Source organism: Oryza sativa, chromosome 6, assembly GCF_034140825.1.
Source record: "Oryza sativa Japonica Group chromosome 6, ASM3414082v1".
Lineage (NCBI taxonomy): Eukaryota > Viridiplantae > Streptophyta > Magnoliopsida > Poales > Poaceae > Oryza > Oryza sativa.
The window spans coordinates 24,663,162-24,681,115 of record NC_089040.1 but is presented as its reverse complement, the minus strand read 5'-3'; the positions used below and the strand labels follow the sequence as shown (position 1 = coordinate 24,681,115).

Here is a 17,954-nt window from a genome sequence, read left to right as displayed (position 1 = left end):
ATGAGTTGATGGAGAGAACAATTTTCAACAAAGCCTAAGCGAGAGTTCGCAACAAAGAAATGGAAGAAGAGGCTGGTAAGATTGTGCGAGTCATTGAAAAAATCGCTAATTTTGGAGAAGTATGTGTTGCCCTCGTTCTAACATTTTCGCGCAAGCAGAGTTTGCCATCAAAGGAGAGCCGATTTGGCTCTCCTTGGCTAGCTAGATTTTTCTTACCCCACAAAGCCAGATTATTTTACCGGTTGCAAACGCGTAGCTTTGCTTGGCGAGGCTAGGATGACACTTGCCCAGGATCCAAACATGCCCGTAGCTACCATAGAGGACAAGGGTATTAGCGTCAGTGTCTTTGTCGCTGAGACATTAAACCTCGTCGCCTTGACCCTGATCTGAGAAAAAGATTGCATTCTTAGAATAAATTTTTCTAGGGTCTATTTGTAAACTATTTTTAAAAAAGGCTAAAATATAAATATCCAGAAACTTTATGTATCTCTTTAGGTCGAGTGCCATTGTAACTTACATGCGGGGTACTCGATATAACGTGAATCTATTTTTCACCTCAACTAACCAACGTAAAAAAGAAAAACAAAAAACGGAGAGAGAGGAAAAAAAAAACCTGGTTATCCGTGTCTGTCTAATGCCCAATGTACACCCCTACGGCTCATATCAGGATCCTCTGCAGTTGAAGTCACGTGACTTTATCACTGACATGTGGACCTAATGACCACTAGACCCATATATCAGTGACATAGGTACCGCGCATTTAATTGCAGACTATCTCAATCCTTGTGGCTCGCCTATGCCGTTGCTCCTGTGTTGCCTTGCTATCTGACAGCAAAGAGTTATTACCATCGTACCTACGATTAGATGGAATATTTCTTAGTACTACAAATTTAAACAAGCTCAGTACTTCGAATCTGGATAGACTCCATATAGAAACAATATAATACTATGAATCCAGACATGCTCCTTATTCAGATTCGTAAAATTAGGAACTCTCTGTCCAAATTCGTAGTATTGAAAAATGTCACATCCAATCCTAGCCTTATATTCTAATACGGAGGAAGTAGGTTACAGTCGCTACACGAATCTTGAAGCAATCCAAAACCATCAAAAATCGGTCCAAACAAAAGAGAAGAAAAAGGGACTGTCTAACAATCATTCGACAGATTTTCTTTAGAAAATCAGTCGAATTTTCAAGCCATCACCATGTGCTGCTCAAATGAAAACGTATCAATGTACGTCAGTCACTGGACATTAATCACGTCAGTGATGCTGCTAAAAAGAAAAGGAAAAATAAGCAACTTACATCAACTTACGCATGTAATTTTTTGGGGTTACATATGTAATTTTGAAACTTACGCTATAAATATATTAAAATTACATATGTAATTTTAAAACTTACAGCGTAAATATATTAAAATTACATATATAATTTTGAAGATTTACGATGTAAATACATGCCGATTATTTTTTTTATGAAAAATATGACGGCATATATATAGTCCGAAAATATCAAATCACACCTCAAACAATTAGGTTAACTACAGTACAACAAAACAACCATGAGTAAAAAAATTACCATCCATGTAAAACAAAAATTACACCTGCATCTATTAAAAATTACACTGTAAATGTAGTGTACTTAACTATGAAACTGCGGTGAAAGTTTTAAAAACGTTAGGTATAGCAGCAAAGTAATCAGTCGCTTCTTGCACAGTTGGTACGATGCACGTCATGTTATCCTGACATCATGTGGTCGATTCCATGCTCTAGCGGCATTTTTTTTTCACTCGAAGGCACGCGCACAAATCTCAAAGTAAATCATACGGTGAAGAAATCGACAGATTTTTAACCAAAAATCTGTCGACAGATATACAGCAATTCCGGAAGAAAAAACAGTCAACAGACAAAAAACGACGGCAACATAAAAAGATATAAAAAAAAAGAAGAGAAGGAAATATTTTGAGTCCAAACAATTCCAAACCCACACACCCCACCCTTCATTTTCTTCCCCCTTTCATATCCTCTTTTTCCCTTTTTCCACCCTCCACAGCCGCCTCCTTCTATCGCCCCTCTGCTTCTTCTGCCGGAGCCGCCGCCGCGCCCTCCTCCTCGCCTCCTCGCGCGCGCCGCCGCCGCCGAGCGAGCGAGCCCGGAGGGTGCGTGGACGGCCTCCTCTTCCTCCGTCCTAGCCTTCTCCGCTCCCTCGCGCGCGGGCGCGGCGCGGCGCGGCACGGCACGGCCGGCGAGCAAAGTTCGGAGAGGCGGCGAGGTCGGCCGGCCCAGCCAGCCAGCCAGCCTCGTTCCGCCACCTCGGGTTTTTTAAGGTATTCCTTCTCCGCTACTCAGTGTCCCTCTTCCACCTCGTAGCTAGTATCCCCTCCTCCTTCCCACCGCCCCCGCTTCGTAGCAGTAGCATCCCTCCTGGTCTCCTCCTAAGCGGCACCTCGTGCGGCGTAGATTGGAGATTCATCCGGATTGGGATTGGTTTCGTCTCCTCTGATTAATCTTATTTTCCTGTGTGGTGCTGTAGTATAGCAGCTTGTTTCCAGTGAAAAAAAAGAAAAGAAAATAAACTCTTCTTTTTTCTAGGTTTATCTCAACCCCATGCCCCCATGTTAGGTCTGCCCATGCCTTGAAGGGTTCTTTGGACTTTATTACAGTTTGCCATTGCTAATTGCTTACCTAGATTCTTTGTTTCTTCCTTGCTTGATGTATGCTTCAAAGTAACTTTAGATTTTGCCTTTTGTAATACATAGCGATTTCTGGAGAGGGCGGGTAGGTTCACTGAATCTGCCCCATGTTTATGGTCAAGTAGTGAAAATGTTTAATTGGTCCATAAAGTTGTGATTCCATTGTGCTAGAATTGTGGTAGTGGAGATGGTAGGGCACTTGATGTATTCTTCTTCGTTTCCAACTTTTGGGATTGGTGGCTGAGAATGCGGTTCTTGTTGTGGCTGTCAATGCAGTGCAGTCGCCCGCCTTCACTGTGTGCTGTAGATTGAGGCAAAAACATTTTCCAGGAGATGGCAGCGACGATGGTGGCGATGTCGGCCAAGAGCAAGAACAGCGTGCTGACATTGGAGAAGAAGCAGGGCTGGTCTGTCCCACAACTTCCGGAGCTCCGGTTCCCTTGGGATTTGCATGAAGACAAGGGCTTCTCTTTGAGCTTACATGGCTCTGCCTCCCCTCATGGTGGGCTGTTTGCTAGCGTCGGTCTCAAAGTGTCCACAGCTGCACCAGCAGTGGCACCCAGTCCTGCCGAGCATGACTTCAAGATTCCGTTCGCTGATCATTGCATAAAGTATGTCTCCTCAGCAGTGGGGTACCAAGTTCCTGGGACTGAGGCTGAATCTGTCAATGAGGAAGAGGTGGTGGATGGCAAGGCTGTGAAGAAAGCCAAGAAACGTGGGCTGAAGCTGAAAATTAAGATTGGGAACCCACATTTGAGGCGGCTGGTTAGCGGAGCCGTTGCGGGAGCTGTCTCGAGGACTTGTGTGGCACCTCTGGAGACGATTAGGACCCATTTGATGGTTGGGAGCAATGGGGACTCTATGACAGAGGTATTCCAGTCAATCATGAAGACCGAGGGGTGGACAGGGCTGTTCCGTGGGAACTTTGTCAATGTCATCCGAGTTGCACCAAGCAAGGCTATTGAGGTAAGTTATAAATGTTGGCTTATGTTGATCCTTTACAAAGTCCAAAGTCCTATTGCCTAACTTTATTATAAGAACTAATACATTTTTTGTTTGAACAAAGATGTAACTAATGTATATTAGTTGTATTGGATCCAAGTTGTAACTGGTGTTGGCTTATGTGAGCCAGACGTCCTTTTAAATTTTGAGCAAACTATAGTTTTTTTTTGACCTTCCATTGAGATGCTAATGTTAGATGGATGCTTAGGAAAAGACAATTTGTATTAACTACTAACTTATAACCACTTCAATTTTGTGGATGGCCTATCAAAAGCAGTAAAACACCCTATGGAAAATGGATTTTCCGCTATTCTCAATAATATTTCCGCTATTCTCAATAATAAGGCAATGCCACACTGTAGTCAATTTTATATGACAATCAGCCTTCTATCAATAAAGTAGGTATGCAACTAGGAAATACACTTCTAACAAAGGAGTCTGGGTTCACCACAATGGTATTTTAATGTTCTCCATTTTTTCATGGTTGACTCTAATCTTCATGACTACAAACATCTATATGTGTAGTGATCTCGAGACTTTAAGCAAGTCAAAGTATGGACTATGTAGCTTTCTTATATTTTTTATTGTTTCATTCTGATATTTTGAGCTCACTCGCTTTATTTAAGTGTATGCTTTGTTAGGCACTGGCTATATGCCAAAACATGAATAGTAAGATGTTTAACTTCTGGGAAATGCTGACTTAGTGCGTCCAAAATAAACTTGTGAAAAACAGTTTTGCTTTTGTTAATCTTCACTTCCATGGTCTTACATTGCTAAAGACATTTATTTTGGTTTTATGAGGCGGTGGATGGATACTTGTTACACTTGACTTTGACTGAGATTATGTGACCACTTTTTTCTTATGAATTTTAGGATGTCAGAAGTACCTAGGATTCGTAGCAACTAATCAGTCTCTCTTTGATTCACCTATTAAGACATAGCAATACCTTAATTCAACTGATTTTTGTCTTTTGCCCAAATGCAGCTATTTGCTTTCGATACAGCCAAGAAATTCTTAACTCCAAAGGCTGATGAGTCCCCTAAGACACCCTTCCCTCCATCGCTTATTGCTGGAGCACTTGCTGGGGTTAGCTCAACATTGTGCACATACCCCTTGGAATTGATCAAGACCCGATTGACTATTGAGGTGAATAAAACTCCGTTAACTTACACAAGTGCATTTCTCTGTGTACACCCACCTAACCCTACTTTTTTCTGCAGAAAGATGTCTATAACAACTTCCTCCATGCTTTCGTCAAGATACTACGAGAGGAAGGCCCCTCAGAGCTCTACCGCGGGCTGACACCGAGTCTGATCGGCGTGGTGCCATACGCTGCAACCAATTACTATGCCTACGACACCCTGAAGAAGCTCTACAGGAAGACATTCAAGCAGGAGGAGATCAGCAACATCGCGACTCTTCTCATCGGTTCAGCCGCGGGTGCCATCTCGAGCACCGCCACCTTCCCTCTCGAGGTAGCTCGCAAGCAAATGCAGGTCGGAGCGGTAGGCGGCAGGCAGGTCTACAAGAATGTCTTCCATGCTCTGTATTGCATAATGGAGAATGAAGGGATTGGCGGCCTTTACAAGGGGCTTGGGCCGAGCTGCATCAAGCTGATGCCTGCGGCTGGAATCTCATTCATGTGCTATGAAGCTTGCAAGAAGATACTGGTTGAAGATGATCAGGATAGTGAGTGAAGCATGTGCTCTTGAAGGAAGATGAGTCCCCTAGTTCTTTTTCTTTCGTTGAGAAATGCAAGTTGGATGATTAACAATCAAAAGTTTAGGACTAAGATATTTGAGATATCTGTTAGATCAAAGTTTTGGCTTTGGCTTCATGTCAAAGGATTATTTGGCTTCTTTTGTGCTCGAGTTCAAATCTATGAACAACAATGTCATCCTGAGCGGAAGCAGTTTTGTCGTGATTTTGTTCTAGATTATATGCGTATTAATGTCGTCGTGTCAAGAATATTTTCGTATCACATTGCACGGGCATGACTAGAACATACGATACAGAATTCAAGAGAAATAACCAAGAATTATTAATATGCCATGAACTACCATTCAAACGGATCAAATTGGCAGAGCCTCACAATGTATGTCTCTTGTCGGCCATATTTAACTGAAACATAAACCTGCTGCTAATCAACAGTTTTGAGTTTTGTCACGATTTTGTTCGGTCTTTTATATGCTTCCCCTGCTCCATCAGAGCAACCTGTTTTTGTCTTCAGAAAAACTACACTCTTTCTTGGGTTTATCTGGGAAGGATTATTTTCATCTTTTAAAGAGAAAACCGAGAAGCTAAAAGCTTTAAGCACAACAACATTGCAATACACAAAAAATAACAAAAATAGGCACCATGAACTATCATTCAAACGAATCAAATAAGCAGAGCTTTTTGATTACACAAGATAAGTCTCTTGCTGACCACAATAAACGGAAACTTAAACCTAGCAGGAGTACTAAATTAAACTCAACAGCCAACTTAAAATAGTTTATTTAGCTAGCCTTGTTCCTCGCCCTCAGCAGCAGCCGCGGCTTCCCTCTCCTCGGCAGCAGCTGCCATCAGCTCATCAAACTTCTCCGTCTTCCCAAGCAAAATTTCAATCTGGACATCGCAACAGGATCAGAATAAGGAAATCGTTGTCCTGGTAATGAAACAGGCATGGAATAGAGGAAAATAAACGAACCTTCGCCTTCTGCATAGGACGGCTCCTTGAGTCGTCTTTGACATCAACAGTTGATGTCATGATCTCTGCAAGAATTTGATCGAGTAGTTAAGAGACATTGACTTCTTAGTACAAAAGGATTCCGGCGTCGACCAACAGGATAATAAGGCAGCATGAACTTACTCTTTTCAACAGCAAGGCCATTATTTTTTAGAATTTCCGCAACAGTCACCACAGTGGCAATGGCTGAAATAATAAATAAGAGGTTTAGCTGTTTGAAAACATCATAACGACAAGCATGAGCAGTGGCAGCTAGAAGAAACATCAGCAGATTTTAACATACAAAATGAAATAAAAAACTCAATCATGGTAGAAAATCCACTAAAATTCAGATGGATGACTAGAATGAAACAACAGCAGAAAATACAATGCCAATTGCCAAGTTACACAGGAAATTGATGATTGTGAAGCCATGTCTATGGTCATTAGTCAATACACGCATATTAGTTGTACATTCCACTGCTGACCTTTCATAAAGAAGTTGCACAAGGAATCAATAAATGATCGTGAGATGGGGCATTTGACATGAATTGCAAATCAAAATTATATAATGGCTATTCTGTCACCAAACATTGACACTAGAGTAGGCATATAAACAGTTGTAAGTTTATTCCTTGCATAACAGATCCATCGCATCAATTTGACAACAACTACAGATTGCAACTATCAATACAACAGATGCATATATACTCCGAAAGGATTAATAACTAAGGGCGAAAGTGCTTACCCATGCCGAGCGCCGAGAGCTCCACCTCATTATGCTGCTGCATGTATCTCTGCAATCATCAGAAAAACAACATTAGCTCCAACTCCAAAGTATCGTAGACATTTATTGTAATGCGACACAAACATTTGCTTTACCAATACATTCATAAAAGCAAATCACGAACAAGAAAACAAAATCGACACTTGATTCAAAAGCTAGGTCTTTGAAGATTAAAATAGAAATAGATCGATCAAAGGGCAGCTTTTTAGGGTTTTAGACGAAAAACCCCCCGACGGATCGAAGCACCAAAAAGGATCTTCTTTGTTAGGCGGGATAAGGGGACAAACAAGAATCGGTCAAATCAAATCGACGAAACAGCAGCAGCATCCACTCGCTATTGCCTCATCACAAACCGCCACACAAAATCCGGTAACAAAAAAAAAAAATCGAACAGCAACAAGGAACAGGGGGAGGAATCCTGACCTTGGCGAGGTTGACGTAGAAGAAGAGCGGCTTCTTGGTGTTGGAGACCTGGATCCGGTTCTTCTTGTGCGGCTCCGTGATGGACAGGTTGCTCACCGCCTCCGTCACCTCCTCCATCCCCGCCCGAAACCCTAACGAAACCTCTCCCTACCTCCGAAACAAGAAAACCCCACGACCTAGCCGCCAAGAACAACCACAACCCGGCGCAGCGCAACGGCGACGAGCACGCGAGGGGAGCGAATCCGGCGGCGGCGCAAGAGGAATCGCGAGGGGGAGCAAATCCGGCGGCGGCAGCGAGATTGGGGAAGAAGCCCTATCGGGTGGTGGCCGCTTATATTGGGGGAGGAAGAATACAAGGGGGGTACGGGTCGGGTTCGAGTTCGAGTCCGGCTCGGTCGGAACTCGGAAGCGGTGCGGTTGCAACTCTGGCTCGGGAGAGGCCACGCGGGTCGGAGACGGACTGTGCAGGCCCAGTCGTAGCTGGGCGGGGTCGTTGGGCCCATTGTCGACCAGGATATTAGAGAGCAATTGGGTTGGGTGTAGTCTGGCCCAACTTGGCTACTTTCTGATGGACTGAGGTCCTGACTCCTGAGCGTTTGCCCATATTTCTTCGTAAGCTAAAACGATTTATTAGAAAATAAAATTAATTTATAGGTGAAATTTTTATATATGTATTCGTAGCGACTTAAAACTCAATATTAAAAAAAATGCTACATTGGAAATATATTAAAATCAACTTACAAGTTAAGTTTGAAAATTTAAATTTGGATACTGAGAACGAAGGAGTAGCAAAACACAGAAGATCACATGCACTGAACCAAAATCTCATTACAAGGATCCTCTACAGGGATCGCGCAAGCGACAACCATGAAAAACTTGAACGGCATGTTTGGCTGCTAGGTCTACTGCAGCCGCAGCCGGCATCAATAATGTCGCACACACGCTGCAGCGCTCGCCTGCCGTACATATGCAAAATCGAGACTTGTAGTGTCCTCTTCGTAATTTATTTATATAACTAATAGCTTATCTAAAAGAATTTGACATTTTTTTCCAGGTTGCCCCTGAGGCGTGATAAACTTCATTTGGACAACAGTACCAAATTAGAATCAGTTTAATCATTGATGTACGTTCTGTCTTGCTCGGTTGTGTTATAAAAACTTTTCTACATCTCCTTGTTTTCGTACGTCATAATTTTCTTATATATTCTCTGCTAAAAAAATGCTCGTGCGTTGCAACGGGTAAATACATTTTCCTAGTGATACAACATCTATTATGAAATGATCAATAATTTGAAACATCATGATTGCTTTACACTATAATTGAAAAGGTTAATAAAAAAAATTTCTTGGTTTTGAGCCAAAAGCCCATTACTTTTTTTTTCCTTTTCACCCCAAGCACGGTCTGATGTCTCCTACCTCTCTCCGCTCGGACTGTCTCTCTTCCGTCCGGTTCGGTCCACAAGTGGAACCTTAGACCCAGCTAGCACAACCGCCCCATTTAGCAGCGTCTTAAACCTTCGGAAGAAAAATCCTTTTGTGCCCCGTACGATGACGGATCCGATCCTCCCATCAAAAATCCAGTCGAGTCTTTTTTGGTCTCCCAACATTGGTTCAGAGCTTTTGATTCACTCGATCTCCCCCGTACGATGACGGGGCCGATCCTCCCCATTAAAATCTAGTTGGGTCTTTTTTTTATCTCCCAACATTGGTTGAGAGCTTTTGATCCACTCGATCTCCTCTTTTCGTTTGCTCCAAATCGGAGCAAATCCGCAAAACTCGGGACAAAAAGGGATTGGGGAAGCTCGTCGGTCGGTCATCATTGCTGACCATTAAACGAAGATTAAATCCGGCGAAGTAAAGCCAAATTGAAAGGGGAAATCATGGAGGAAACAATGAGAGAGGAGTGGGGAATCGATTTTTGCAATCAACGGAAAGAGAAAACGTATGGGGAGGTAGATCGATGTGGCGGCGGCGTTAGGGGTCGGCCTAGGCGGCGGCTGGAGATTAAATCCGGGAAAATTAAAGCCAAATCAAAAGAGGTAGGGAATCGATTTTTTAATCAATTGAAGCAGGAAACGTATCAAGGTGGTGGATCGGGCAATATACAAAGTGACAAAAAAATATAGTGCGTAGCACGCGTGTGGAAAAATTGGATGAGATCCAAAAAAAGGGTTGTGGGAAACACCGGAAAAAAAATCAAAGCGGGATAGAAAAAGAAAACAGCGAAAAAAATGGACCAAAAATATTACGAGAAGCCTTACTTATTTTTTAAATAGGTATATAGGTATAGATATAGATTTAGCAAACAACGTTGAAAATATATTAAGAACAACTTCAAAATTAAAATTTAAAAATCAAAATTTTCTTATTAAGGCAATCAATTCTAAAAATTCAGAATTTTCTTACTAAGGCAATCAATGAGACTCCTTGTGCCATGATCGAAGCTTAAGGGTACGAACAAAAACAAAAACGAAGAGTCCTTATGTATACGTTGTAATCCTATTACCAATCTCTTGTTTAGTGAGTTCACAATAAAAAAAACGATTGCTTTGGGTGGCCTTCAGTTGTAACGGGTTGGGTTTTAGATTCTACAGTCAGGAGGACGTGTCATTCCGTGTCTGGTTCTACTACTTTTTGTTGTGCCATACATGCATGGTGGCCATGGACCAAAATCGTGCACTTAGTGTCCGACGACGATGGATCACGGATTAAGGCTTTTACGTGGGCATCATGCTGCTTCATGCGTGATCGAATCGGACACAGGCGACGACGTACGAAGCCATGGCAAAAACATCTTAAACTCTTATAATAGATAAAGATAAGCATGATAATAAAAATTGCCCTGGCTCCTTAGTTTCTTTCACTTGTCTATTCCAAAAAAAAATACAGTATTAGTAAATTTTGTGGTATAGAATTATAGATGGCTAGAGATATAGATTTTATATACATATAAATATCACACATATATCATCATTATATTAACCGGAACAAAACGCTAGTATAGGTGTCCCTGAATGTGTTAACTCATTACTCCAACTCCACGGTTCAACGTAATCGTGCGGGGCAAAGAAAAACTGGTGATCATATATCGCACACTTAATAACAATCAAAACATGACTAAATAAGTCTTCCTATAACTTCAACTTCAAGAAAAAGAAAATTGAAACGAGCTTCAAGAAAATTAAAACATGATAAGTTGAGTTCAACTTCAAGGCTGTAACAACAAGTAATCACGTTTCAATTGATATTTTTTGTTTGACTTCTGGACATCATATATGTGGATCTCATGCAGGGAAAAATCAGATATTTTTTTCCTAGAGCACAGCACATTATCTTTTACTTCAGAAAGTGGCAGAGGACAGCGATTAATTGGCACAAAGAAAATTCTTCTATACTCAAGTTTGAAAAGAAAACACCGCATAGCTAACTGTTCGTATTGAGGAACAGTTCCCTTTCATTTCCAGTACATGTTCCCAAAACAAAAAATATTTTTGCAGCACAGACTTTCATGGCTTCCTATTGACACCTAACCTGTCTTATAAAAAAAAAATCAATTTCTAACTATGAAGTTGGACGTAGTTTATAGGTGACTTATAAATCAATTTCTAGCTACGAAGTTGGATATTTTATGGGACGAGGGGAGTAGTACTATTCATCCGTCCCAAAGTAAGTGCAACCATGGTTTTCCGCGCCCAACTTTGACCGTTCATCTTATTTGAAAATTTTTTGAAAAAAATTAAAAACATAAGTCACGAGTAAAGTACTATTCATGCTTTATCATCTCATAGCAACAAAAATGCTAATTATATATAAAAAAATTAAATAAGACGGACGATCAAAGTTAAGCGCGAAAACCCATGGCTATATTTATTTTCGGACGGAGGTAGTACAAAATAACTCGAGGAAGCATGTCAGACAGTGGAGCAGTGACACAGTGACAAGCGGTGATATTGATCCATAATTTTGCCCTGATTGTGTCAGGAAATCAAGCATCATCAAACAGAACTTAAGTGCTTACACAAAGTTGTTCTTACTACCATCTTTCTGTACACACAAAGTTGTACCAATATCTACAACATCAAATTAGTTTCATTAAAATTAGCATTTAATATATTTGATAATATGTTTGTTTTTTAAATATTGTTATATTTTTATATAAAGCTAAAGTAAAAAATTCAAAATGACTTATAATACGGAACGGGAGAACTAGTAGTTGTATGATGATTAGAGATGTACTCCCTCCGTCTCATTTCAAGTACAACCATGAGTTCTGTGCTCAACCTTGATCATCCTTCTTATTTGAAAATTTTTTATAATTAATATTTTTGTTGCTATGAGATGATAAAACATAAATAGTACTTTACTCGTGACTTATGTTTTTAATTTTTTTAAAAAAATTTTCAAATAAGACAGACGATTAAAATTGGACGCGGAAACGTATGGTTGCACTTAAAATGAAATGAAAGGAGTAATGTACATATAAATGTTATAGATTTCATCATTATATTAAACTCCTGAGCAATACTCTCGTATAGGTGTCAATACATTCAGGGACACCTTGCCGGTCAAACAAGGACGGGTGGTCACAGCATCGCACTCCAAACAATTAATTGAAAACTTGAAGGATGCAACAAAAGAGCAGTCACATTTCAATTGAAAAAAGAAATTGTTTGACTTTGGGTCTGCAGATGTCATATGTGGATCTGATGCGGTGACGCTGGGAAAAGCCAGACATTAGTTTTCCTAGCTCACACTCTCATAGCACATCAGCTTACTTCCAAAGTGTCAGTGAGAGACGTCAGTGATTAATTGGCTACAAGAGAATTCCTCTAAGATTCAAGGTTGGTTGGAACCGGGTTTTACCTTTACCGGGAAGAAGGGTTACTGCCCCATTTTTCTTTTTAAAAAAAACTGCACTTGGCTAGGTTACCGAGCCATTTCATTTCAACTGTTCAATTGAGGAGAAACAGTTCCATTTCATTTTACAGTGCAGGTTTCCAAATCGTATTGCAGTACAGACTCCATGGGTTCCTCTCAAAAATATTAAATTTATTTCATATTTTGGTTTCTCCAAATAAGTTAATCATATATTTGTAGTTTTCATGTATCTAGAACTTAAATAAAGAGATAAATTAAATATTTGATCGGAACCTGATGAGTCATCTTAATACTTATTGATTGCATGCATATATATACACTTCTTATTTTGTTACGTGCAAGATGAGTTTTTTTTCTCTAGAAATGCTATGCATCCCAACTATCCGACTCACGTCACGTACGACTAAATTTGATCAATAGTTGTAAATGGCTGCAATGCATATGAACATATTGTCCTTTGATTGATATATGGTTGCATGTCTTTAGTTGTACATACGTTATACAACTGAATCTTATAGCAGAACCCCGTGATAAAAGTATTTCTCTCTTTTGATGGAGTATTGATTTTTTTAGGGGAAATACTGCAGGGGAAGCCCCACAGTTAAAATATATTTTAAAAAAGAAAGGATTACAAAGAGGTGCTATTGATCCACAATTTTGCGCTGATTATGTCAGGCAATCAAGCATAACCAGACAATTAAGTGAACACATAAGGTTCTTAATTTGTGTGCATCTTTCTATGCACATAAATAAGCAAATAATGGGATTAGAGGAGGATTATTCACGGTATAGAAAATGCTTGGACAAGAGGGTTTACAGTATACACTTCTCCATCACAAAGCTATTGACGTTATTGCTTATGTGAAGTCTCCAACTCATTAAGTATTTCCTTCTCACCTTCTGCACGGTGAAACATTCGCATAAAAAAGGATGATCATCACGAAATTATACACAAAGTTGTTCTTAGTTTGTTTTTGTACGTAAATAAGCAAATAACGGGACTAGATGAAAGATTCTCTAATATTCAAGGTGCAGAAAATGCTTGGACAAGAACATTTGCACTTCTCCATGAAAAAAAAACATATTAACATTACTATTTCAGAAATCACATCCGATGACTGGCCAGATTAATACTATGTGAAGTCCATAACTCACTGCGCATTTCCTTATGGCCATTGACACTGACACATCCACATATGAGTGCATATCAACTGTTACTGTCATTTTCATGAATGGCCATCAACTGTTACTGTTGTGCTGAATTTTCAAGGTTTGAAATTTACCGAGGATGCCCATGTGCAACAAGCCAACAATGAGAAGCGGCAACGTCTACCAATCCTTCTTGAACTGTAGCCGACAAATTGTACAGGAAGTTGAGTGGTATACCGTTGTCAAGAGGCAATTGAAGTAAATGACTTTTCTTCTCTTCTCCTGCATGGATGGCGAACCACAAGTCGTTAGAACGACCTGTCTGCAGCTTTGCTTGACGAGTAGTGGTATACAGCAGCTAGCTGAAAGACTGAATCACTGAAACAAGAGGCTTTACCTAACATTGAAAGACACCAGTCAATGCACTGTTCATTGAATCGTTGACTGACTAGAAGGTGGGGCCGTCTCAATTAAAGACAGAAAGAAAAAGGAAAGGATGAGAAGAAGAAGCCAATAAAGATAAGTATTGGTGCATCTCCCCTCCTATAGTCCTAGGGAGTCTATGTTGCTAGTTGGATCCTACAATAACATGCATTTCTGATCATTTCAAAGATCAACTCAGAAAGGGGAGGCAACCATGGATGCACACTCTGCTTTCATGTTTCTCCTCACTTTGATCCATCTTCTTTTGCAGATATCAGCTCGTGATTTCCTCTCACCTGGTTCCTCTCTCTCAGTAGAGCGCAGTTCTGATGTGCTCTACTCACCAGATGGTACTTTCGCCTGCGGGTTCTACAACATCTCCCCCAATTCCTCCATCTTCGCAGTTTGGTTCTCCAACTCAGCTGAAAAGACAGTTGTGTGGAGTGCAAATCTTGGTCGTCCTGTGTACACCTGGGGATCCAAGATCAAGTTAAACATCGACGGAAATATGGTTTTACAAGACTACGGTGGTCAGATTGTGTGGACAAACAATGTGAGCTCTTCAAATGTCCAAGAGGCTCGGTTATTGGAGAGAGGAAACCTCATCGTGAAAGGCCAAGGTGATACAATTCTATGGCAAAGCTTTGCTTCTCCAACTGATACTTTGCTACCCAATCAGATTATTAATGGTACTATAAAACTGGTATCTAGTACTAGTAGTAATAGATTACTTGTTCCTGGCCACTACAGCTTTCATTTTGATGATCAACATTTGCTTACATTGTTTGATGACGAGAAGGATATCTCTTTTATCTATTGGCCAAATCCATTCATAAACATGTGGGCAAAGAAAAGAATATCATTTAATACCACAACATTTGGAGTTCTTGATAGCTCGGGGCATTTCCTTGGGAGTGATAATGCAAGCTTTATGGCTGCTGATTGGGGTCCTGGGATTATGAGGAGATTAACACTAGATTATGATGGTAATCTTAGGTTATACAGTCTCAACAAGACAGACGGAACTTGGCTAGTCACATGGATGGCATTTACTAACCTCTGCTTTGTACGTGGTTTGTGCGGCATGAACGGAATATGCGTGTATACACCTAAGCCTGCATGTGTATGTGCCCCTGGACACGAGATCAATGACCCAAGTGACTTGAGTAAAGGATGCAAGCCAAAGTTTACAATCAGCTGTGACAGAAAGCAGAAGATAAGATTTGTGAAGCTACCCACTACTGAATTCTTAGGGTATGATCAAAGTACACATCAGCAGGTTTCGCTTAGTACTTGCAAGAACATATGCATGAGTGATTGCAGCTGCAAGGGTTTCTCATACTGGCAAGGAAATGGTAACTGCTATCCAAAATCTTCACTTGTTGGTGGTGTAACAAGCCAATCATTGCCTGGTTCAACCTATCTCAAGCTTCCTGAGGCTTTAAAAGTCCGCGAGTCCTCCATTCCCCGCTCACAGCCTTCTGGTCGTCAATATGGCCCTAATTGTAGCGCAGAGAACCAATATTCCATTGCAAATTTCTCAGATATCTCAAGAAGTGGTCAAAGTGAATCAAGATTTTTCTACTTCTACGGATTCTTATCAGCAATATTTCTCATCGAGGTAATTTTGATTGCATTAGGATGGTGGTTTATTTTGAGAATGGAGGGCAGGCAATTAACAGGAGTATGGCCAGCTGAATCCGGCTATGAAATGATAACAAGCCATTTCCGCAGATACACTTACAAGGAGTTGCAGAGAGCTACTAGAAAATTTAAGGAAGAGCTTGGCAGGGGAGCATCTGGTGTAGTGTACAAGGGAATCTTGAAAGACGAGAGGGCAGTAGCCGTGAAAAAGTTGGCAGACATAAGCCAATGTGAAGAAGAATTCCAGCATGAGTTGAGTGTGATCAGTAAAATTTACCATATGAACCTAGTGAGGGTATGGGGATACTGTTCTGATGGTCCACACAGGATGTTGGTTTCCGAATATGTGGAGAATGGTTCGTTGGACAAGAAGTTATTTGGAAGTGAGGCCTCCCAGACCTTACTTGAATGGAAGCAAAGATTTAAGATTGCTCTTGGGGTGGCCAAAGGTTTAGCATATCTTCATCACGAATGCTTAGAGTGGGTTATCCATTGCGACGTGAAGCCCGAGAACATACTGTTGGATGATAACTTGGAGCCAAAGATCACCGACTTTGGCCTTGCAAAACTCCTGAACAGAGGGGGATCCAATAAAAATGTATCACGTATCCATGGAACTAGAGGTTATATAGCTCCTGAGTGGGTTTCTAGTCTCCCAATAACAGCAAAGGTTGATGTCTACAGCTTCGGAGTGGTCCTTCTAGAATTATTGAAGGGAAGTCGTGTTTCAGAATGGGCAAAAACTGAGGATGAAGATGATGAGGTTGAAAAGGTCCTTCGGCGGGATGTTAGGATGCTGGCAGAGAATGTGAAGTTGCAGGAGGATAGCGAACGGTCATGGATCACTAACTTCATTGACTCGAGATTGAATGGCCAGTTCAACTACTTGCAAGCAAGAACAATGATCAAGTTGGCTGTTTCATGCATAGAAGAAGATAGAAGCAAAAGACCCACCATGGAGAATGTAGCGCAGATGCTTCTATCAGTTGATGAAGAAAATATCATTACATAGCAACTTACCTGTCCTGCATCAAAATGTAGAACCATTTGGCACATCAATGTAATACTCCCTCCAGACGGAAATACATGTCTTTTGGGACAGCTGAATTGACCTGCGCTCAGTGCAATTTGCTTGTCGGAAATGGCAAGTAATATTGACTGGAGGGAGCATATTTGTAACTTGTACTGTAAGAAACTAAAATTATATGAGGTAATATGTGCTCTAGCATCAATCGAAGATGCGTAATTTGTCCATAGATGTGCTGGTCCTGTAGAGTTGTTTTTCTTCTTAAAAAAAACAAGTGGCTTGTGAAATTACTGCACTGGTATTCACAAATAGAGAATGGTATGGTTTCTTTGCCTATGCAACTCTTGCCTTCATACTCTTAAGTCTTAATGTTTTCAGGTGCAAAGTTCAACAGAAACGCTGTCAGAGATATAGCACAACTTCAGCGCAACTGCGCAAGCCGCAGCCAGCAATACATGGGTTTAGATTGGCATCCGTCATCCGTATTGCACGGAGATTCCAGAGGAGATGAACAGCTGCTACCAGCCTAGCAAAAGCACTAGGGCATCGATTCGGATCTCGAGGACAACACACAGGCACTCCTCCATTATACGAGAGTAGAAACCGACACCCACCGCTGCTAGTTCAAGGGATAGGGCAGCCATACCTGGGGGCTGCGGCGAGGAAGCGTAGGGGTTGGACCAAGCGCGCCGCGCGTTGGAGCCATGGGCGGCGGGGCGGGGCGGGGCGGGGTGGCGCGGCGCCTCCTGCGGGGAAACCGATCAGCCGACGGCGCTGGGACTCCTCCGCTGGCGTTGCCGCGTTGGGCGAGGAAGTCGACGGCGACACGAAGCTGGGCCAAATAGTTTATGGGCCGTTCCTTTGGTGGACTTCTCTTGGGCTGTTAGGGGGGGGTGGCGACGAGCAGGCGCGTCACGAATGGCGGGGAGAGCAAGCGAGGCAAATCAGGCAGGCAGTGAGCAGCCTGCGCGGGCAGGGCGCGCGAGTGTGAGAGCGGCCGTGTGCGAGCATGCCGGGAACAGGGCCGCGAGCAAGGCCTCTGCATCTCGCCGGGTGCTGGTTAATTATATTATCATTGTCTCGATTTTGATTCGGTTTGGTTCGTCTGTGCGTAGGATTACATCTCCACAGTGTTCTCTAGTGTTGCTGCCCATTTATGCCTAGAGAAAGATGTGGACGCTTTTGATTCATGTTCATAAACAGAAATAAGTAAAAATATAT

General features: G+C 41.5%; 3 protein-coding genes across 4 annotated transcripts; 2 read left to right on the top strand and 1 right to left on the bottom strand.

Moving 5' to 3' along the window:
- Positions 1–2,049: 2,049 nt before the first annotated feature.
- On the top strand, positions 2,050–5,630 carry LOC4341460 (adenine nucleotide transporter BT1, chloroplastic/mitochondrial). 2 transcript variants are annotated; one of them, XM_015787689.3, is made up of 4 exons: positions 2,050–2,327; positions 2,975–3,659; positions 4,681–4,842; positions 4,917–5,630. In XM_015787689.3, the coding sequence occupies exons 2-4, from the start codon at positions 3,027–3,029 to the stop codon at positions 5,391–5,393; spliced, it is 1,272 nt and encodes a 423-aa protein (XP_015643175.1). In that variant the 5' UTR covers positions 2,050–2,327; positions 2,975–3,026; the 3' UTR covers positions 5,394–5,630. The 2 variants fall into 2 exon arrangements, with proteins under 2 accessions (XP_015643175.1, XP_015643174.1); XM_015787688.3 differs by having other exon boundaries at positions 2,970–3,659.
- A 407-nt stretch (positions 5,631–6,037) lies between these two features.
- On the bottom strand, positions 6,038–7,908 carry LOC4341459 (uncharacterized protein At2g34160). Its single transcript, XM_015787691.3, has 5 exons — positions 7,614–7,908; positions 7,152–7,200; positions 6,548–6,610; positions 6,386–6,450; positions 6,038–6,303 (listed from the first exon to the last, which is right to left on the bottom strand). Exons 1-5 carry the CDS (start codon positions 7,728–7,730, stop codon positions 6,199–6,201), a joined length of 399 nt encoding a protein of 132 aa, XP_015643177.1. The 5' UTR covers positions 7,731–7,908; the 3' UTR covers positions 6,038–6,198.
- Positions 7,909–14,213: 6,305 nt separating this feature from the next.
- LOC4341458 (putative receptor protein kinase ZmPK1) lies at positions 14,214–16,936 on the top strand. The gene has a single exon (NM_001421642.1). It carries the CDS (start codon positions 14,277–14,279, stop codon positions 16,716–16,718), a length of 2,442 nt encoding a protein of 813 aa, NP_001408571.1. The 5' UTR covers positions 14,214–14,276; the 3' UTR covers positions 16,719–16,936.
- The last annotated feature ends 1,018 nt before the right edge of the window (positions 16,937–17,954 follow it).